Source organism: Chironomus tepperi, unplaced genomic scaffold (genome assembly GCF_022539635.2).
Source record: "Chironomus tepperi strain 1889 unplaced genomic scaffold, CSIRO-AGI_Ctep_v1 contig_337, whole genome shotgun sequence".
Lineage (NCBI taxonomy): Eukaryota > Metazoa > Arthropoda > Insecta > Diptera > Chironomidae > Chironomus > Chironomus tepperi.
The window spans coordinates 1-23,060 of record NW_027226459.1 but is presented as its reverse complement, the minus strand read 5'-3'; the positions used below and the strand labels follow the sequence as shown (position 1 = coordinate 23,060).

General features: G+C 32.2%; 4 protein-coding genes across 4 annotated transcripts; all 4 read left to right on the top strand.

Annotated features, from left to right (window-relative positions):
• Positions 1-1,657: 1,657 nt before the first annotated feature.
• On the top strand, positions 1,658-7,257 carry LOC139093635 (putative fatty acyl-CoA reductase CG5065). Its single transcript, XM_070644404.1, has 7 exons — positions 1,658-1,905; positions 2,150-2,690; positions 2,758-2,926; positions 2,988-3,227; positions 3,290-3,421; positions 6,331-6,459; positions 6,830-7,257. The coding sequence occupies exons 1-7, from the start codon at positions 1,708-1,710 to the stop codon at positions 6,975-6,977; spliced, it is 1,557 nt and encodes a 518-aa protein (XP_070500505.1). The 5' UTR covers positions 1,658-1,707; the 3' UTR covers positions 6,978-7,257.
• Positions 7,258-8,590: 1,333 nt separating this feature from the next.
• On the top strand, positions 8,591-12,603 carry LOC139093681 (putative fatty acyl-CoA reductase CG5065). Its single transcript, XM_070644478.1, has 6 exons — positions 8,591-8,972; positions 9,600-10,309; positions 10,391-10,630; positions 10,718-10,849; positions 11,773-11,898; positions 11,965-12,603. The coding sequence occupies exons 1-6, from the start codon at positions 8,775-8,777 to the stop codon at positions 12,095-12,097; spliced, it is 1,539 nt and encodes a 512-aa protein (XP_070500579.1). The 5' UTR covers positions 8,591-8,774; the 3' UTR covers positions 12,098-12,603.
• A 2,313-nt stretch (positions 12,604-14,916) lies between these two features.
• LOC139093744 (fatty acyl-CoA reductase 1-like) lies at positions 14,917-18,778 on the top strand. Its single transcript, XM_070644572.1, has 6 exons — positions 14,917-15,120; positions 16,692-17,401; positions 17,458-17,697; positions 17,761-17,892; positions 18,453-18,578; positions 18,640-18,778. Exons 1-6 carry the CDS (start codon positions 14,917-14,919, stop codon positions 18,776-18,778), a joined length of 1,551 nt encoding a protein of 516 aa, XP_070500673.1.
• A 583-nt stretch (positions 18,779-19,361) lies between these two features.
• Positions 19,362-21,945, top strand: LOC139093743 (putative fatty acyl-CoA reductase CG5065). Its single transcript, XM_070644570.1, has 5 exons — positions 19,362-19,568; positions 20,099-20,808; positions 20,997-21,236; positions 21,596-21,721; positions 21,783-21,945. The coding sequence occupies exons 1-5, from the start codon at positions 19,362-19,364 to the stop codon at positions 21,943-21,945; spliced, it is 1,446 nt and encodes a 481-aa protein (XP_070500671.1).
• Positions 21,946-23,060: the final 1,115 nt, after the last annotated feature.

The following is a 23,060-nucleotide window of genomic DNA, read 5'->3' as shown; positions in this document are numbered from 1 at the left end:
CATCATGTATATACGTTCGTTAATGTACATTAATAATGAAATTTATTCATGAGGTACTTTTATGACAACTTAAATTTTATCAGGAAGCTAATACCTTTAAATGCATTCATGCCATGACTCTCAATTGAGGATTTACATAATTCTGACCGAAGGTTGTGATGCCGTTCAATTTTTATGAAACTCATTCTGTAAATTTAATTATTAAATCAATCATTATACGTGATTGAGATGCTCAATTATGCGTTTCGGCACGCTCACGCCTTCACATTTGAGCGATGAAATTGTGTTTTGTAGGCAGGCGAGCAGCAATAATAAAGAATTTTACCACTCTATTGTTATCGAATGATTTTTAATTAAATAATGCAATTTATTGGTTTTTCGATCGATGATGATTTGAGATTATGTTTAGAAGGGAAGTAACTAGAAGTCGTGATTGTGAATAAGTTTGTTGTGGGATGGATACAATGGATGTTTTTATTGGTTAGTACGAGCAGATATTGAGGAGCAATCAATCATGTCTGCGATTTTCATACATTATGTTGTGTGATCCCTTGTCATACCGACAACACTCTACATGATTATTGAGAGAACGGCCTCTAATTGGAATCGAATCCACTTACTCACAGAAGAGTGGTTCAGATATCCAATCTGTTTCGTAATCACTAGGTTACCAAGGCTTTAGTCTCGCAATGACAGAGACGCCTATATATGACTCGATACCCCAGATTCCACTCTGCTCAGACAGCACAATACCTGCTACACCATATTAATTGAACTCTATTCATAAAATATTTTTCACGAAAAAGAGTAAACTCATTGATTGATTTCCAACATTGTTGCAAGTCATCATTTTACGATCCTTGATGATTTTTCATTTAAAATTAATTAAACATTTTTCGTGAGTCAATTAGTAAACAAAAATCGCAGACTTGATTAAAATTGATCAATTATTGCCATGTTAATGCACAAATTAACTCAATCATTATAGACAGAACAAACATTTTTGACAAATTGGCGCCTTTTCAATTGAAACATGCTGAGAAGTGGATTATATGTATTGTTTTCTAGATTCTTGACTTGTCAACATATTAGTGTCAATATTACAAGAATGTAGTGCAGATAAATGTCTCAGCAGTTGTCTTATTAAGTTGTGGGTAGACAAGACTTCATACCGCTTTATTGACGTAAACAAAAGTGCTTTAAATCTACCGAAACAAAACAAAAATACTTTGTGGACAGCATGTAACTTTTATGAGAAATTTACAAGCTCATAAGCCAAACAATGCTGCTTTCACAAATTGTATAACTTATGCGTGGAATAAGATTGCAGATTAAACGAACTTTTGATCTTTTTAGTGACCTCAATAACCATTTCTTAAGCCTGCATACGTTGTGAAACACTCTTGCTTTTGTATGCAAATAAACTGACTTTTCCGGTTCACACAAAGGTCGTTGTCTTCTGAAATATAAAACATTTGATTGCTAGACTTATGCTCGTAAAAAAACAGACTCACTTTTCATGCTGTAACATCTCTCAAATCATGCAAATTATCAAGTTCAACCGGTTTTGTTTGTTTTGATCCACAAAAAAAGTTTGTCTCATTTCTCTCTCATCATAAGATGTCTTTGAAGCATCATTAGACATTTAACACTTGAACGATTCGCAAGTTTTAATTTTTGTCAAAAAATAATAATCCAGCAAGGAAAATGTCAGAGCTCAATTCGGTCCAAAGGTTTTATAAAGACAAGACGATCTTTATTACGGGCGGAAGTGGATTTATGGGAAAAGTGCTGATTGAGAAGTTGCTGTATTCATGTTCGGAAGTGAAAGAAATAATTGTCCTTATGAGACCAAAGCGGGGAAAGTCAGTGAACCAAAGAAGAGATGATTTTGCTAAGTTGCCAGTAAGTGATTTGTAATAAAAGACTTAAATCTTCAATTTAGTTGAAAACTTGAGAACGAACTTAATTACGAAACATTTTACCTAGCAAAACAAGCTTAATCCAGAAGTCGTAGTCAACATAGAAGGTCGAACTCAATTTGACTTCGACTTCTGGATTATTTCTTGATTAGTGCACAGCCCTACAAAGCATTAATTGTCTTCAATTTAATTTCAACCTTAACATTTCACTTTAACCTTAATTCTAGTGTTTCCGTCGAACAGTTGAGGAGAAACCAGAGATGATGAACAAGATTACCATAGTAAATGGCGAGATATCATTGCCACATTTAGGACTCAGCGAAGAAGACTTAAAATATGTCATTGAACGATCTGAGATAATTTTCCATTTGGCTGCATCTTTAAAACTTGAAGCTACTCTTCGTCCAAATGTACTTATGAATCTTACAGGAACACAGAACGTCATTGACATAGCTAAAATGACGAAGAATCTGTTATTAATGGTTCACACATCAACAGCTTTCTGTAATGTCGATCATGCTGTTGTTGATGAAAAGGTTTATGATTTTCCACATCGTCCAAAAGACATTATAAGAATGGCTGAATGGATGAGTGAAGCAGCAATGGCAAAGGTTCAGCCAGAAATTCTGTCTTTTCATCCAAATACTTACACTTATACCAAAAGATTAGCTGAGATTTTAGTCCGCGATGAGTTTAATGAAAGCAAGCTGCCACTCTGTATTGTTCGACCTAGTATTGTGACCCCGAGCTTCTGGGAACCAGTTATTGGTGAGTTTTGATATGTTTTTATGTTTTTCAAATCTCATCAACCTTGATTTCATGGATTTTTATTTAGGATGGGTTGATTCATTGAATGGTCCACCAGGGATTACAGTTGCTGCAGGAAAAGGTGTTCTAAGAACAATTCTAGTTAATCCTGATGCACATTTTGAGGCAATACCTGTGGATATGGCATGCAATGGATTATTAATGTTCGCCAAAAAACTCGGAACAGACACTGAAAAGTAAGCGTGATAAAACCGGTTTGTTAATAAAAATAAACAATTTTATATCTTTTCTTTGTAGACCAAAAGAAATTCCAGTTTGTAACATCACGGCACACGAGAGCTCCAAGGTCACATATGGCTACATCTTTGAGCAAGGAGAGAAACTAAAATTTGACATTCCATTCTCGCAAGTTATGTGGTATCCTAATACAAGAATTACACAAAGTAAACTGTATTATGCTATCAGTGTCTTTCTGTTCCAATGGATTCCTGCGTACTTTATTGACTTTTTGATGTTTATATTCCGGCAACCTCGATTGTAAGTTAAATGATTTTGTTAAATATCCTGAAACTTGATTTTGATTAAGAAATGAATTTTAGTATGGTCAAAGTCCAGAAGAAAATATCTCAAGGAATGGATGCTTTGGAATTTTTCACAATGAACGATTGGCATTTCAAGTCTAAGAATTATATTGGACTGGTAGGAATACAGGACAGAGAAGAATGGGAAATGTAAGTTAAAAAATTATCATTATTATATTGAACAAATTCTTGAAAAATTAAGAATTTAGAATGTATCAAAAGTCAGTCAAGTTATTTTGATTGGCAGAAGATGAGATGAAAATCTGCTGCAAATTCTTCAAGGGGTTGGAACTCCCGAAAACTTGCAAGTTTTTACAAGTTTCATATAAACTCACAAGTTTCTGTGTAAAACTTGTAGTTTCACAAGTTTGTTCCCAAAAACTTGTAAAACCACAAGTTTTTGAAAATTGAAAAAATAATTTTTTTTTTTTAAATTCTAAAAATTTAAATTTGAAAACTGTTTAAACCAATATTATGTTGGTTTGAGACCTTAATTTATGGTTTTCCGTGTTATATTTTTACTATAATTTAGCCATATATAAGCCTTTTTAGCACGTATTTAGCAACGATTGTTTAAAAAATACTAAAATTTTGGCTAAGCTTTGAAATATTTTGATTATAAACTATTTTTGGATAGGAATCTCGAGAAGTTTTGGATTTTGAGCCCATATGCCTTTTAAATATAATAAAAACCTGGTTTTAAACAATACATATTTGCTAAAAGTAGTCAAAATTCTCCAATTTTGAACTTTTCAGTAATTTTACAAAATTATGGAATTTTAAGCGCATTTAATTCAATTAATATCTTAATAAATAGGTTTTAGTACATTGGAATGTGGTCGTTCACTTTCTAAGGTTTTTGAGGGCTAATAATCAATTTTAACGTAATGCAGTAAGCAAAATATCCTTAATACAATCCATATCTAAGAAAAAACCGCTTTCGAAGTATATTGTTAAAAATTAAAACCTTTTAAATCCCACATTCAGGTTTATGATCAGTTGCCGTTCTCCTATAATATTTCCGGGAATAAAAACTAGTGTTTCATATCAAAAATCTCAAAAATTTTAAGAAAAACCACTTCCGATTCTTTAGATACTTTCTGTAAGCAATACAGTCCAAAATTTGCTTCATTTTAATTTATTTTGTCATAAAAATCATTCTGTTTTTGTCGAAAAATATCGCCAAATCTTCACTAAAATCATCAAAATTACAAAAAATTCAAATAACAATCTATAATGGTTTAACATTTTTTATTCATTTCCAAAAATTATATTCAAAAAAACTTGTAAACTTGCAAGTTTACAAGTTCGCTTGAAAAAAACTGGTAAACTTGTGAAACCGCAAGTTTGTATGGAAAAAACTTGTCAGACCACAAGTTCACGGGAGTTCCAACCCCTTGAAATTCTTCAAACTTCGCCTTTGTCAAAATTGAAACAAGATTCTAATTTAAAACAGTTTATTCAAAATTGCTAACACAAGACCTTGCAAGGATGATAATTTTAACATTTACAATTTTTGCGACATTATCTGAAATGCATTTCTTCTTATTGAATTGACTGATACACATGTCTTGGCCGATTTTTGGAAAGTGATGCAACTGATGCATCTTTTTTAGTGTTTCATTTCATGGAGGTTGTGAATTTTTAACATACCTTACATGTAAATGTATTTTTACTTTCAAATCATTGAATAATCATATGACTAAGTTTTTAATAAGATGCAAATTGCTAAAATATAAATGGATAATTAATTGAAGAAATTAGGAAATTTTTGGCAAAATTTCCACATTTATTTATTGTAAGTAATCATAATTAGACTTATTTAATTACCTTTTATAATTAAATTAAAGTCTTAGCTTTTAAACAATGTAAAATCTCTTTGAATTGTTCATTAATGATTCCAAGAAAAATTGATTCCGGTTTCAATTTTGTATCATTTTCAAAATTTAAATTTAAAAAATCGCAATTTTACGATTTTGAATTGGAAACAAAAATTGTAAAAAACACAATCCAATTCTTGTTTGAGTTAAATTTTCATTTTATTTTGAAAATTCAAACAAAAATGTCTTAACAAACAGTTCAATCATTGCAATAAGCTCAACAACTTAAAATTAAATCGCTAAATATAAATCCAAATCGTCAAACTTAAAAATAAATCTATCGACAGTATTAAATCGTTTGATCAAAGTTTATTTTCCATTCATTCAAGTTGAATGATACAGATCTAAAACCTATTAACTTGAATGTTTGTTTTCGTAGATTTTACAACCGCATAAAAAGTCTCATTAATCCGCAATAAAAAATCAAGATACTGAATGAATTTAAATTTGCTTTTGAAAAAAGTTTATAGTGCATATCAAAATCGTTTGCTTCAAGTAAATTGTTAGGATAGGTCAGTTTATGTATAAACAATCTAATGAATTGATGATAAGTTTTGTTATGTGCTTTGAGTTCATTCAACGGAACAAAATATTCGTATATTCGAGAAATTTTGGAATTTGAAAAAAATTTGCAATCATTTTTCAAATTGGTCTTTCATTTACTATGTTCAGGAAGAGAAAAGAAGAAGGAGGGAGGGTAAATGCGATTTAAACAATAGAAATTCAATTGTTCATTTGCGAAAGAAATTCATTATTCTGTAATTTAATCAGTGAACGATCGCTAATTTCTTTGCTATAAAATGACGCATGAACCATGAAGATAGTCAACTTTAAATGATTCAATGATGAAAATAAATTCAATATCAACTGTTAATTTGGAAATTGGTGCAATTTATGGAAAATATGTCCAAAAATATTTCATACCTTCATCTTCAAAATTAAGTGGCCTTCTGTTAGCTTTTAATCGCTGGCACAAGCTATTTTTTATATCAAGATTCATAATTGGTTATATCGTTATTTTTAGATGCGTATTAAGAGAGTAATTTAATGTGAAGCACTTTAGTATAGTTAAAGAAAGTTAATTAAAATTTTAATATTTTCATTTTTGCGTAAAGTTTGCAAAACTGTATAAATTTGTACAAATCTAATTAAAATACTATAAAAAATCTTTCAACATAGGTTCCTCGTCGACGGAAGAAATGTCGGAAACAATGATAAATACATGTTGGATTCGTCGATGGGAATTCGACGTTATTGTGCCAGAGATTCAATAAAAACTCTTCGTAGCGCAAAAATTACTATGTACACGTAAGTAAAAAATAAAATTAGAGCTCGATATCAATCAGAGTTGGCAGCTCTGATTACTCCAGATTTTGAAGTCCGATTTCAGTTTATCTATCCAAAATCCGACGTCAGTCCAACGTGACTCTGATAAGATGTCGAATTTAAAACAAATTCGCACCAACTAAGAGCCAAGTCGATCAAATGACGGATTTTTGATTAATAAATTGTAAAACCAATAATTTCAATTGAATCGATTTCCAACTTTATCAAAAAATTGACTTTTCCATCCAAAATCTCAGTCGACATCGAGCTCTGCATTAAAAATTGTTTTTACATAATTCATTCTTAACCATACCCATCTTTTATTTTTCATGACATCTACAAAAATTTCCAGTTTATGGGTGATCGATTCCATGTGCAAAATCTTCTTCTTCTACTGGGTGATAAAGACAATTCTTACATATTCCGGTCTGCTGGATCACGCGACTGTATTCATACATAGAGTTAATGATCATTTTACAACCAAATTTACAACAACGTAAACAAGTTGGACTTATTTTAGTATTTTCCCACATTTACTATAGTCCAACTGTAGTCTCATTTTGTCATGACGTAATTACTTACCATGGTGTTGTGATCTTGAAATTACAATTTTCTTTTATTAGCGTCTTCTTAATTTTAACTTTTGCTTTGTTATTTATTTTCTATTTCATCACAAAAGTTTAACACTTTATCTTATCTTATGTATTTGTAGATTGCGTTAATTATTTTGTATTTAATTAAAAAGTTAATAAAGATGAAATTTTAATTACGTGAAGACTATTTAGATGAATTTGTTGTGTTGTGCTTTATGAACTGCTGCATTTTGGTGATAATATTCAATAAACATAGTGAAAATCTGCAAAATTCGCTAATTTTGTCGGAAATGTAAAGAATGGTGTAGAAAAACCAAAAGCAGCTGTCACGGTCCCGTAAGCCTACCATCACATTCTGCCGTTAACGTGAAAACAATGCGATATCTTAGCGACTTCTGTACTGCTCGGGACAACTTAGCTTTAATTCAAGAAATACCAGTCGACAATGTTACCAAACTTCACTTTCATCCTCAATCAATCTTTATTTTCAATCACTGCTGGCTTTTTCTGGATTTGCCGGTTAGCCATTTCGTAATGCATTCCATCAAAACTTATCCCAATTCCACATCAACAGACGTTAAATCCTATACTAAAATTCAAAAATCCAGTCAACCCAACAAATCAAAACATCAAATCAGCCTGACAACTACAATAACATTATTTACTATTTCCGTGACGCAATTGAATTACAACTCTTACTTTCCAACAGTTGTCTCTCCATTTCATGTCTGTATGTACTTTTCAAATCCACTCTCAGCAATCGCGTGCTGTAATTCCAACAATATTACGTACACAATATTACTTATTTTTACTTTCTTTCTTCTTATGTGATCAATCCAATATATTCATAAACATTTATTGATTTTATTTTGTCGGACTGAATGGCCTGGCTGATGATTGTTAATATTGACATTGAATAGTTTGAACGGTCAAGCCTCCTATTTAGGAAGATGTTAGGAATTTGCATTAATTTTTACAAATTTGCATAGTCTTTTGTGAATGAACTTTGTCAATGAAACTAACTTAGTAAGGCTTTCTCTTGAGGATGTTATGTGAATGACTTTATTGACCGTGAAAATTGACACAAAATTGAGGAGTTATGATGTTTTTGATTGAAATATTTGCAAATTTCATCATTAATGAGTCATTTGGTTATGTAAAATGGGGACGAGCCTAAGCAGCACTAAGCAGTTAATCGCATTTAGCTGTCATGGTGCCGTCAGGGCAATTTCGCGTCTTACCGTCAATATGGCGATATAGTGATGCCTTACCACATTTTTGTACTGTTTGGGAAGAAGGTCAAAGCTGTGTGATTCTCTATGAGAATTCCAAAAATTATTCAGGTATTCTTTGTAAATATTTTGGTAATCAAAAATCCAATTCCACACAATTCCAAGCCCATTCAACACCAATTTCATTAAAAAAATGCGCTAAAGACAGAAACTAATCCAAACTACTTTCCCTCCCTCACTGTATTTAATTTCGTTCAAAATACATTACCAAAATAAACTTCATGTGTACTTACATTCAAGCTCGCTACCACAAATAGAAACACGTTTCATAAGCCTTCTCTCTAGTAAACAAAAGATTGAATTTTTATACGAAAAAAAAAATTATTTCCATCACTTAAACTCTTTTACAAGACAAAAGCTTTGTACATTATACTTTTAGTCGCGAAACTGTTAACTTGATTGTCTGTTCAAGATGAAGGAATTAAATTCAGTTCAAAAATTTTATAAAGATAAGACAATCTTTATTACGGGTGCAAGTGGATTTATGGGTAAAGTGTTGATTGAGAAGTTGCTGTACTCATGTTCGGATCTAAAGGAAATAATTATTTTGATGCGTCCGAAGCGCGGGAAGACTGGAAAAGAAAGGGTTGATGAGTTCTCAAAATTGCCTGTAAGTAATTGAATTTTCGTGAATTAAATTGGAATGTTTTCTTGGTGATAAAATGACGAAATTATTCAAAGTTTTTCGGATATTAAGGATGATACAAGTGAACAAATGTAAATACTCGGGATTGAGCATATATGAAAGTAATGAAGCAGCCTAGCCTAACACAAGTAAGGCGAAAGAATCCATTCGGAATTCTCATAGACTTATGTGACTCAAATTTGATGCAACATTTCTATAATTACTTAAATTTCGTCTAAAGTAAAATCAAGTGGCCCTAAAAGAAAATAAGTATACTCATATGGAGTGGTGATCACATTGCAATACCATGTAACCGTGCTCATATGAGTTAGACTGACATACCATACAATTCCCCAACACTTGATTCCTAATAAACATCCCGAAAGAACTTACTGAAATTATGATTCATCAATTGATCATCTTGAAAGTGTTGATAAGATTTGATTCAGGACTTTGACTGCTCGATCTTAGTAGAGTCTGTCCTGCACAAGACTCCATTGTGGAGGCAGGACTGTCAAAGTTCTGAACTCTGATATTGACACTTTTTAATTAAATTCAAAAAGTTTGATTGCAATCACTAATAATAAATCTTTATCAATATCCTTCAAACAGCTATTCAAAAGAATCATGGACACAAACCCCGATATATTGCAAAAGATCTTCCCAGTTTGGGGTGAAATAACACAACCAAATTTAGGATTGAGTGACGAACATTTAAATCATATACTTGAAAATACAGAAATAGTCTTCCATTTAGCAGCTTCACTCAAGCTTGAAGCAACATTGAAACCGAATATTATCATGAATTTAACTGGAACTAAAAATGTAGTGGATGTTTCTAAAAGAATTAAGAATCTCATCCAAATGGTTCACACATCAACAGCATTTTGTAATGTTGAGTTTGATGTTTTAGAGGAGAAAGTCAATGATTTTCCACATGAGCCACTTGACTTGATAAATCTAGCTGGATGGTTGTCAGAGGATGCAATGGCAACAATCCAAAAAGATCTTCTAGGAGTACATCCCAACACATACACATACACAAAGCGTCTTGCAGAAATTTTAGTCCGAAATGAGTTTGAAAAGAGTAATTTACCAGCCTGCATAGTCCGACCAAGCATTGTAACCCCATCATATCAAGAACCAATACCTGGATGGGTTGACTCACTTAATGGACCTCCTGGTGTTATTATGGCAAGTGGAAAAGGCGCACTAAGATGCATTTTGTTGAATAAGGAAGCCAATTTTGAATCAATACCTGTCGACCTTGCAATAAATGGACTTATCATGATTGTTAAGAAGCTCTGTACACAGCCGACGAAGTAAACAACGTCTGTTATGCAATCAGCACTTAAATTTCATTTTTCCCTTTCTTTTTTCTTTTATTTTATACCACAATTAAGGTCGAAAGAAATTCCAGTTTTTAATGTGACAATGCATGAACTCGTGAGAATGACTTACGGAAGGTTTTTCGATCTGTCGGTTGCAATGAAAGATGAAACTCCATGTTCAGTCAGCTTGTGGTATCCAAATGTGACATTGACGTTGAATAAATTCTATTATCTGATAAATATCATTCTATTTCAATGGATACCAGCTATATTCATTGACTTTCTGCTGTTAATTTTTGGACAGAAAAGATTGTAGGTTGACAACTTTATATCAAAATTATCAATAAGGAATGTGTGAAGGTTAATGCTATTTTTATATCTTTGATACTTTAATTTTAGCATGATCCATGTGCAAAAGAAGATTGCGATTGGAATGGATGTCCTTAAGTGTTTCACAATGAACAATTGGAACTTTAGATCGAATAATTTTAGAGATCTTGTGGAAATACAGTCAAAGGAAGAGTATGATATGTAAGTAGAGCTTTGATCTTGAATGTACAACTTAGAATTGGCATTATGGGCATGCTGTATGGAATTGAACTGTTGAATTGTCTTTTATGAGATGATTATTAGAAGTATGGATTGTTCGTCTAAGCAAGAACTTCAATTCGTTTCGGATTTAATATGAAAAATTCAACGTAAGACGACTCAACTTCAGACACATTTCGAATCGACTTCCAGCTCTGATATGATGCTATGCACATAATTTAGCTTACATAAAGCTAGCACGAATATTGAAATATTGAATTAATGCTAATAGTCTTTATAAAATTTAAATTGCTTCGTGTCCAATGTAATGATAATTAGCTTAATAATTCTTCACATGATATTTTTCAAGAGTTACAAAACAAAAGCTAAGATAATCTCAGATTTGCAATTAAGAAGATACTTAAGCATCTCGAATTTCTGAAATTATTTTAACTAAAATACCCATAAAATTACCAAGCACAAGTCTCAAAGTAACAATTCAGACAATAATGTGCTTTTCTATTCATTCAGAGCAAATGTTGACCTAATGGCCAATAAAACGACTCCCAACTCAAGATAAATGTAAATCTTCAAATAAAAATGCTAATTTATGCAAGTTTTTGTTTTGGATTGCGATCATGCACAACAGTTTCATTGACGGAGAAAGTGTTTTGACTACTGATGCGATGCGCTTATCTGGCACAAAAATAAGCAAATTCAATATAAATTTTTTAAGATCTCGCTAAGTACACAGCGTATAAATGACTGAAAATCTAGTGACAAGCTTACTTGACTCTGGCCTGACGTTGGATTACCCTGAATCTAGTCTGGAGCCAGAGTTAAGTCTGAATCCAGATTTTCAACCATTTCTACGCCGTTTGCCTTCCGAGAATAAAACATAATTGAAACATTTGATACTTTTATAGGTTTTTTGTGGATTCACGACAAATCGATAGTGAACAAATGGTTCGACAAGCAATTATCGGAGGACGTGTTTATTGTCTTAAAGATCCTCTTTCAACTGTTCCAAAGGCCAAACGACTATTGAAAATGTAAGCATATCATAACATTTAAAATTTATAATCCAATTCTAATAATTCTTACTTCTTTCTTTTTAGACAATACGTAATTGATAAGCTTGTCAAATATCTTTTCTTCTACTGGGTGTTCAAAAAGATTTTAGTTTATTCAGGAATTTGGGATCCTAATTATGGTGTTTTAGACATCGTTAGTGGAATTTTCCACAATTAATCTATTAATTCAGTCAAGCTATGCAGTCATGGCCAATGGATGTGGGGGCTGTCTCTAAACTTGAAGATAAGAATCTTCAGTCTAGTTTACAAAATTTGTCGCGATCGAGACTTCGAAGAATTCCTTTGTAGCCACGATCTCGAAGATTCGTCGAAATCAAGAATTCATGCAGGATTGATCAAAATTGATAAAAATGTGATTGATATATTCCTCACCATTGGCCACACTTTTGATTCTATAATAAAAAATAGTCATCGAAGCTACTTCAAATTTTTAAAACAAATATGTTAAAAGACGTCAATAATTGAAAAGGGCATCAAACAATTAATTAATAAGTCAATATGTACATTAACATTACCATTTTTGATATAAAAGCTCATCAATAATTTCGCAACAGCTAACAATAATGTAATGAAAAAAATGTTGTGATATTTCATAATGGGCTTGAATTTTATAATTTTTAAGTACCGAAGGCTTGCAAAAGTGCAATCAATTTAAAGAATCATAAGCACGTATTTGATAAACATGTAATATTAGACAGTTTATAGATTTGTGAGGAAAAAATTTGAATTGTATCTAAAAATTATAATAAAAATCAAAAAAAAAACAATTTGTGAATGAATTAATTAATTATTGGTTCTATCTAATCATAATTACTAGAGATGTCAATACAAATACCCAAATACCCAAATATTTGGGGTTTTTCGCACTATTTGGGGTACCCCAAATATTTGGGTGTAAACCCAAATTTATTTTCTGCTTAAAATGGAAATTTTTCATAAAATTTATGATTTTCATTGAAATTTTTAGTGTCAATTTTTTACCAATTTGAATTTAATCTCATATTTATGTTGAATCTAAGGCTTAGAAAAAGTTATAGTATAAGTTGCAATTTAGATTATATCAGATTACTGCAAATTTGAGAAAAATCATAAATATGCACCTTCAGAGAGATAATTATATTCCTGTATGCAGATAACAGAAAATGTCTGCGAATAGTTTCGTTGATCTGCACAAGACAAAAATGTTCCTGAAGTTAAAACTTATAAAGAAGAAAAAAATTTAAAGAATCTGCTGTCATTGACTCAGCTCTTGTAGACTTTGGTCCAAAGTGGGTAATCTATCAGCGGGTTTGAGAATAAAAATATTTACCAGATTGATCTAAAAATTATAATAAAAATCAAAAAACAACATTTTGTGAATGAATTTATTAATTATTGGTTGTATCCAGTCATAATTGACAGGTATGATTGAAATTTATTGATTTAATTCATTGAAACGTTTTGATCTGGATAAATTTAATTGATGCATTTCCTGTTCTAAAATATAGAAATGTGTATATGAAACAAGAATTTCGATGTTTACCAAATTTGAATATGAATTGAAGGCAGTTCAAAGTCTTATTTAAGTGTAAAGGCAGTGCAAATACATAAATGTGCTTTCATATGGACGTGACGCAGACTTTTTCATTTGTGTCGCTCGAGGATATAAGAAATAAAGCCACAATAAATAAATGAGCAACTAAAAATACGCCTTAATCTCAATCTTTAAAGAATGCAAATCTACGAACCAGATCCTACAACCTATTCACTATAGTATTTTGGATGACTGACTTCATATGGATTCTTCTAAAAACTTTGTGTCGCTCGAGAAGTAAACAATTTAAATTTCTAACAATGTTTGCAAAAATTTCAATTATTCAATAGATAAATGAACTCTAACTGCTAAAGTCTCACTTCTATAACTCGCAATTGAGTGAACCTATGATGCAATTGAAGGAACTTTACGATTAAATATAATAACTGGACGAAAATATAAATAATTGAGATCTTTATTGTTTGAAAATTGAAAACAGACTAAATGTTTACATGAAGGGGTCAACAACTTTAATAGGGGAAAATCAACTAACTCTAATTGCAAATACTTTTTGAATATTATATGACAGTTGATACATTCTCAACATTGAGTAAGTAAAATTCATTGATTTTTGATCTTTTAATTCTATTAGCTTGATTAATATATGATAATATAATAAAATATAATAATATATTAATATAATAGCTAATAAAGCAGTAGCAGTAGTTTTTAACACTTTGTAACAAATTACATCCACTCGTCATTTATTGCCATTTATTGATTATTTCTGCATAAAATATGCTAACACACCTCCATCAGATCACCGCTAATAATCAATGTCAATATTAATTACAATTTAAATGACCTAACTTGATTTATTGCTTAGATTGATATTGCTTTATAATTAATTTGCAACATTGTAAGCTATTACTTAATTGAATGTAACACGATACATGCAAAAATCACGTTTCAAATCTTATGTCTTTTATTCACCGGCATGTGAATCATCAAATGTACGAAGATGTTGAAGTAAAAGATGGAAGATGCAAGCATGTGTCCTACAATTTGTTAGTGTCTTCTTCTTTTTTGTTTGTTTTTTTAAATACTGTAAAAAGCGTTGGCTATGCAAGTTCCAATGTTTATGTAAAAATGCATCAACTGATCACACATTTATGCATGCTTACCTTACGCAATTCTCTTCCATTCCTTCTTCGTAGTCTCGTAAAAGTTATTTTTATTTGTCGCATTTTATAGCTTATTTAAAATTCCATCGATACCTTTAAAGGGCTAAAACTGGTTTCAATCAAACTTGAATAGTGATGGACCAACTAGTTATAGGTAAAATCTATTTTAAAAATATACAAAATATACTCGAAATTTCACACAAAAAATCATCTTCAGTCACATCATTCAATCGTTGGACTTCCTTCAGTTAAAGACGTAACTTTACGCAGTTCCGAAAGATGTCGGGTAAAAAGTTAAATTCAGTGCAAGAGTTCTATAAGGACAAGACAATTTTCATTACGGGTGGTAGTGGATTTATGGGAAAAGTGCTAATTGAAAAATTGTTGTACTCATGTTCAGATCTTAAGCAAATAATCATGCTGATGCGTAATAAAAGAGGCAAAACAGCCCAAATGCGTATTTATGAATTTGAAGCATTGCCTGTGAGTATAAAGAATAGAAAATTGAGGTGCAATTTGGTGATGTTATGTGATAAAGAAAGTTTGTAGGGCAAGTCCTAAGTTGTATTTGCATCAAGTTTGAAAATATGTGAAGTGATACATGCGGGTCATACATGCCCCGAGTGACACAGATGAATCAGTTCTCAAATCTCAGTCATGTTTTCTCTTATCAACGCCACATGATAAAGGACTTTGTTAAATAGACTTTTAAAATTTATGTTGCTCGACTGGATAAGCAAAATTGAATAAATTTAACGTTTACAACAGGAACATAGTGTAAAATATTCTAAAACTTGATTTTAGAATCAATAACAGCTTACATTTTTGTGAGCTAAACAGTTTACATCTTCTATAAACCCTTTGATTTGTTACTTTATGCAAATTTGAAGAAACGTTTGGAACTATGTGAAATATTGAAAACAACACGCTTAATTTTCTGTGGTTGTCGTAAATTTTTAATTCATAATGACAAAGAAGAGGTGTTGATCCGTATCTCGAGCTTGTCTAAAGCGTCTCAAGTCGTCACAATTAGACAAATGTTTATTGTTGATTAGTCGTATGTCTAGAATTCAGATTCAAACAGATGTTTCACGAATGGCACTTAGATTTAACTACATTGTTTAATATCTCGTAAACGAATCATGACTGATTCGAGATTTTTATGGTTGATTATTTGCAAGTTAGTTGTTTTCTTGTATGAGATCAACTCAACATGACTTGTTTTTTCTATACAAATGACCAGAGTCGAAATCGACTCTGTTCTGTATATAAAAGTCAAAATAACTCCTAAAATTGGCTATATCACTGGTTAATGTCCGCCAATTTACAATGCATATTAAATATTAAATTGCCTCTATCAACATCCTCATTTTAAGAGTTCTTTGGAAGTGATTTTTTACCATCTACGAATTAAAAGATCCATTTAACGGAGCTTTTGCATTCTAGTTCAAAGAACAATTATTCAAATTCATTTATGTTCTAACTCAAAAGATGACTATCGTCTTGATGTAATTTGTCATTAAACTAGGCACACAATTGGTCAAATAGAAACCTGTCAACTCGGGAATCTGTAGGAAAAAATTTAAGTATTACTTAGTAACTAGAATAGTTAAAAAAACCCTTTCTTTTGTAAGGACATGTAACTCCAATTTCTCTAGACTAGCATGATATTAACATCTCTGACTCTTGCATAACATCAGCGAATCTTTCAATCAGTAATTTAAGTCAAGGAAACTACACAAAAAATTCAAAAAATCACTATTTTAAGAGATAATTTACGTAACAATGCATTTAATCCCATATAAGAGGCTACAGACAACATGTTGCATTTTCGAAATTCAATCTGAAAAAAAGGCATGTTTCGTTTCTTCTATTCAAAAATTTAAATATCTATAAAATTAAGTCACACATGACAAAAAACTAAACTGATGCCTAATTTTCTTCTGTCACGCACTCCGACCGGTTTTCACTTCCGAAAAGTTTTTATGAATCAATAACAAACGAAACCTAAAAATCCAATCAGCATGTCTAATTCTCTCTCTCAATTTTTGTAGATGTTCGAGAGAATAATGAATGAGAAGCCAGCAGTGATGAATAAAATATATCCAGTATGGGGAGACATATCAGAGCCAAATTTTGGATTGAATGCTGAACATATGAAGCATGTTATTGATAATACAAACATAATTTTCCATTTGGCGGCTTCGTTGAAGCTTGAAGCTCCACTCAAGATAAATGTAACCATGAATTTGGAATCAGTTAAGCAAATGTGTGACATTGCCAAACAGATGAAAAATCTTTTGATTATGATTCATTCATCGACTGCTTTTTGTATTGTTGAGCATGATGTTATTGAGGAAAAGGTTTATGATGTTAATGAAGATCCACTTAATGTCATTGAAAGTACAAAACAAATGTCATCGAAGGATCTAGCAGCAATACAAAAACAGAGACTAGGACAGCATCTTAACACTTATACTTATACCAAACGTCTTTCGGAAGTTTTAGTCCGCGATGAGTTCAAAAGAAGTAATTTACCAGTCTGCATTGTCCGTCCAAGTATGGTTTGTCCAGCACTTGCTGAACCACTTCCGGGATGGGTTGATAGCTTGAATGGATCACCTGGTGTAATTATTGCAGCTGGACGTGGAGTTTTGAGATGTATGTTGATGGATATGACAGCTACTAAGAACTTCATTCCTGTTGATCTTTGCATGAATGGATATATTTTAGCCGCCAAAGATCTTGGAAGTGCAAAAGAAAGGTCCGTGAATTTTCTATGTCAAATATTCAGATGATTAATATTTTGAATGATTTTAGGCCTGAGGACATTAAAGTGTATAATCTCACAACTCATGAATCCAATACAATCACGCTTGGTAAATTCTTTGAAGTCGTTGATAATATGAAGAAACATTGTCCATTATCCTTTGGTATTTGGTATCCAAAGGTTACGATCACACAAAACAAGCTGCTTTACTACTTCAGCATTATTCTGTTTCAATGGATTCCAGCATTGCTTGTTGACTTCCTTTTGATGATTTTTGGACAAAAGAGATTGTAAGTGTTGCTTATGCATTTTGATCAATTTTAATAATTTTTGACTCAAATTTTATTTTACAGCATGATAAAAGTTCAGAAAAAGTTATTTACTGGTATGGAAGTGTTGAAATGCTTTTTATTGTACAACTGGATATTTAAGACATCAAATTTTGATAATTTGCTGAAAACACAGTCAGATGAAGAATATAAAACGTAAGTTTATGATCGTTACATCAATTTTCGTTGACAGTCCCAAATAGCCAGTAAACATGGCAATTTAAATCGAATTCGGCACAAAATCAGAGTTACAGAGTAAATTTTGTACTTTGGCTTTACCAGCAGTCGTCTGAGGGCTAACATTCCCGAGCGACACAAATGAAGAAGACTTCGCACCGGAGCTTTAAAGGCTCCGCTAAACCTCTTTTACTAATACCAATGGAAGCCGTCTCCATGTAAGGCCACCATTTGGCAACCATATAGACGCCATTTGTGTCGCTCGTGATTGCTTCGTAGACAATAAGACATGAGAGTTCCATGACTGCTATGTGACAGCTGATTTTGATCCTTATTACCAGGGTTGTTAGAAGCAGAATCTGGTGTGTTTTGACACACATTTCCACACAAATCCGCACATTTTTCCCTGTCACACATGAAATATATGACATATGTGTACACATTCTGTAAAACAGAATATTTTGTAACAACCCTGCTTATTACGACGAAAAATCAAATTTTCATTTGTTCTCATACATAACTTGCTAATTTTTATCTAGATTTTTCATCGACACAAAGAAAATTGAACCAAAACGCTTTTTTGAGTCTTGTGTCATCGGTGGTCGAGTGTATCTAGGAAAAGATCCAATATCAACCATTCCAAGAGCTAGAATTCTCTACAAAATGTAAGTAAATATAAACTTGGATAAATTTCAAATTTTGAGGAACTTTACTTTGTAATTTCAGACAATACGTAATCCATTTACTGGCTCATGCACTGTTCTTCTATTGGATAACAAAGAAGTTTCTTATATTCACAAATTTGTTGGATCCTGTCATGGGATTTGTGAACAACGCAAAAGGACTTGTTGCGAGCAAGTTTTAAATTTTTTGTAGCTTTATATTGTTAATATTCTAAATTTATGTTGATATTGTTATCTGGTGTGGACGAGCATAAGTTTAACTTATAGCTTATACTTGAGCGAGAAATGAAGAAGACTTTTCTAGGAGCTTTAATGGACGCCGTCTCTCATTTGGCAGCCATTTGAGAGCAACATGCCAATAGACAAGAAGCATGTTGATGAGCACTGCTCACAAATTAAATGAGTGGGCTCATTGTCTGTAACGGACGAGGAGGCAGTCTTCATTAAGCGGAGCCTTTAAAGGTCCATGGCGGAGTCTTCTTCATTTATGTCATTCGGGGTAGAAAATCAAATAACTTTAATTTTATTGTTATCAGGTCTCTTAATAAAAAGTTTTATTACCGTATATTTATTTTATTATTTTCTGGAACTTTGTCCATCAATGTTACATTTTTCATATTACACTAAGCCACCATCTATGAACATGTGCTATCATTAGCATAAACAAACAAAATTTGTTCATTGCCAAAAATAAAAAATATATTCGCAATAAGTTTCATCGGCCATACAAAAATTTGGTAGGCTCATTTTAATTTCAAAAGTTGAATGATTCAGTCGATAAAGATGAACTCGGTCCAAGAGTTTTATAAAGATAAGACGATCTTTATTACGGGCGGAAGTGGATTTATGGGAAAAGTGTTGATTGAGAAGTTGTTGTATTCATGCTCAGATTTGAAGGAAATAATTGTGTTGATGCGTGAAAAGAATGGAAAAACTGCAAAAATACGTGTTAATGAATTTAAGAAGATTCGGGTGAGTATTTTGTGATTAGAATATTATTTAAAAGGAGGAAGAACTCGAGGTCAACTCGAATTTTAAACGGAGTTTAGTTAACTTGAGTCGACTTTTCCGTACAAAATCCTAGTCAACTTCGAGCTCTAAAAGGAGAGATAGACTTAGAACGGCAAGCCTGCAGTTGAACCTTATAGTTCTTCCAAGCCTGTACGCCTGCGTTCTTTGTCTCCAAACTTGCAATTTTGGACGAACCCTATTTAAGTGTAACAATAAGCTACAGAATTGAATTTTGTGTTATGAAGTGGATAAAGATTGCAAATTAACCGAAAAATCTTGAAAAGTCTTATGGACTATTACAGTAATTTCAGTTTCACACCTCAAAATAAAATGCAAATTTTATTTACATCCAAAAATGTTTTTATCGCAAGATTTTGTAACAGAAAGTTGACCAAATTTTATTGCCATCAACAGCTCATTTATGTAATACTAATGATATTTCACCATCCACTTTAATCTTCTTCTTTATTGTTTGCGAAATGCTTTCGTAGATTTTTGAGAGGATACTCAACGAGAAGCCTGAAATGATGGATAAAATTCATCCAATATGGGGAGACATTTCAGAGCCTAATTTTGGATTGAGTGATGAAGACACGAAGTACATAACTGAAAACACACAGATTGTCTTCCATCTGGCTGCATCTCTTAAACTTGAAGCTCCGCTTAAGACAAATATTATTATGAACTTGACGTCAGTCAAGCAAATTTGTGACTTGGCTAAGAAGATGAAAAATCTTGTCGCGATGATCCACACATCGACTGCATTTTGTGTCGTTGAGCATGAAAATGTTGAGGAAAGAGTTTACGAAGTTGATGTCGATCCTCTTGAAGTCATTGAAAAAGCAAAAGTCATGTCCGAAGACGAATTGTCTGCTGTTCAAAAGAAAATGCTAGGAAAGCATCTCAACACTTATACATACACAAAACGATTATCGGAAGTTCTGATTCGTGATGAATTCAATAGAAGTAATCTGCCAGTGTGCTTTGTTCGACCGAGTATGGTCAGTGCAGCCTACAATGAACCTATTTATGGATGGGTTGATAGTCTCAATGGAGCACCAGGATTTGCAGTAGCCATTGGACGTGGTGTGCTCAGAACAATGCTTATGGATGTAAATACAACAAAAAATTATATTCCAGTGGATACATGCATAAATGGATATATTTTGATAGCAAAACAAATAGCTTGTCTTAGAGAAAGGTAGACTCTTAAAGGAAATGGCGTGAAATGGGTGAAAACCTGGTCTAGGTCAACTTGACTCTGGCATGAGCCTGAATTTCATCAAATCTAGTCTAGAATCAGAGTCTTACTCCTAGGGCTGAATTTTCGGTCATTTCTATCTTCGCATATTTTATTTACTAGATTTTAATGCTAAATTCAAATTCCAGGCCGAAGGAAGTTCTAGTCTACAATATCACAGCACATGAGTCAAACACACTATCCATGAAAGAATATTTTAAAATCTGCATTGATTTAAAATTCGTCTATCCATTCTCAGCTGGATTATGGTATCCAAATGTAGCTATAACAACAAATGAATTTTATTACTACATCAATGCTTTCTTATTTCAATGGATACCGGCATTATTCATAGATTTGGTATTGATGCTGCTTGGACAAAAGAGATTGTATGTACATAGACTTTTATGAAATGGAAAAAAAATTGATAACATTTAATTTCAGCATGATCAAAATTCAAAAGAAGCTGCACACCGGCATGAATGTTGTGAAGTGCTTTCTGCTATACAATTTTAAGTTTAAAACTGAGAATTTTGAGGGTTTATTGAAATCACAGTCGATGTATGATTATAACAGGTAAGGGCTTTAAGCTGATGTGGTTTGGTTAAGGATGTCTGAGTTAGAACATGGACAGATTAGTGATCTGCCTGATTCTATCTTTGACATAGGGCATCACTACGTCGCCGTGTTAACGGCAAAACGTGAAGTTGCTCCGACGGCTCTGATACAAATTCAAGTTAAATTTCAGATTCTTCATTGATACGAAAAAGATCGACACAGTGAGACTATTTCGGGGAACTGTAATTGGAGGCAGAGAATTTTTAGGCAAGGATCCAAAATCAACAATCCCGCAAGCTAGAATCTTCGTCAAATTGTAAGTTGTCAAACTTTATTTTAGACTTTCTAAAAATTAAAATTCTCCTCAAATTTTGCAGTCAATATGCACTTCATTTGATCCTACAAGCTGTTATCTATTACTGGCTATTTAGGAAAGTTTTAGAGATTTCTGGATTTATGGAACCTGTTTCAAACTTTGCATTGACAACTGGACATTTTGTGAAGGACAATTTGAAATTTACGCAAAATCGAATTTCCTGAAAATTTTCATGTAACATGAATATTGGATGCTGTTAATTAATTCTATAAACAATAAATAAATTTCATATAAAAATGCTAATGACTTATAGCCTAATAGCCGAATTCTTCAATGAATCAGTGAACTTGAGAGATTTTTGATGATTACTATGCAATATCTAACACACTCTTAATATTTTATAGATACTTAAAAAAGAGAAACTGGTTTGGAGAAATGAATATGAAAACCAAAATATCAGTCATGTGAATAAGATGCTCATTCAGTTTGATTTTCTAACGACCTTTTTGAAGACAATTGACAGTCAAGAACCGTACAATTTATTGATAATTTGTATGCTTTATAAAAAAACATACTTACAGGCACATGTGCTGCAACTCTAGCCAGAACTGCGAAAAGTCAAACTAATTCAACTTGAATTCCTGGGGATTGATCCCAGGTCGTTAGGAGCGATTGATCGACACTTTAACAACTGCCGCTTTCGCTACTTTAAAAATGCGCTGCAGCACTCACTACAGCATTTCTATCACCTTATGCTGCTTCAAATTAAAATATATTCATTCCGATTTTCGGCAGTATAACAACATTTTGATCATCTCATTTCTCTTTAAGTCGTTGAACGATTCAGTCGATAAAGATGAGTTCGGTACAAGAGTTTTATAAAGATAAGACTATCTTTATAACGGGCGGAAGTGGATTTATGGGAAAAGTGCTAATTGAGAAGTTGTTGTATTCATGTTCAGATTTGAAGGAGATAATTGTGTTGATGCGTGAAAAGCATGGAAAAACTGCAAAAATGCGTGTTGATGATTACAAAAAAATTCGGGTAAGTAAAAGTGTGGATTATATATTAATAATTTATGAACCGACGACTCACAAAGTTAGTTATTTATTCTGGAAATTCCTAAAAAATACCAGGTGTTGTTGTAGTCTAGACTTTTCATATCAAATTCTTGAACTGTTCTAAACCTGTTATATTATTATTCAGATATTTTCGGTGAACGTGAAATGTTTTTGTTGTGATCTCTTTCTCTTTTGGTGAGAGAAGATTAAGTATGTTAAACATGAGTCATTTGCCGATTTCACATGACTTTCTCCACATGTACAGTCGAAATTAGTA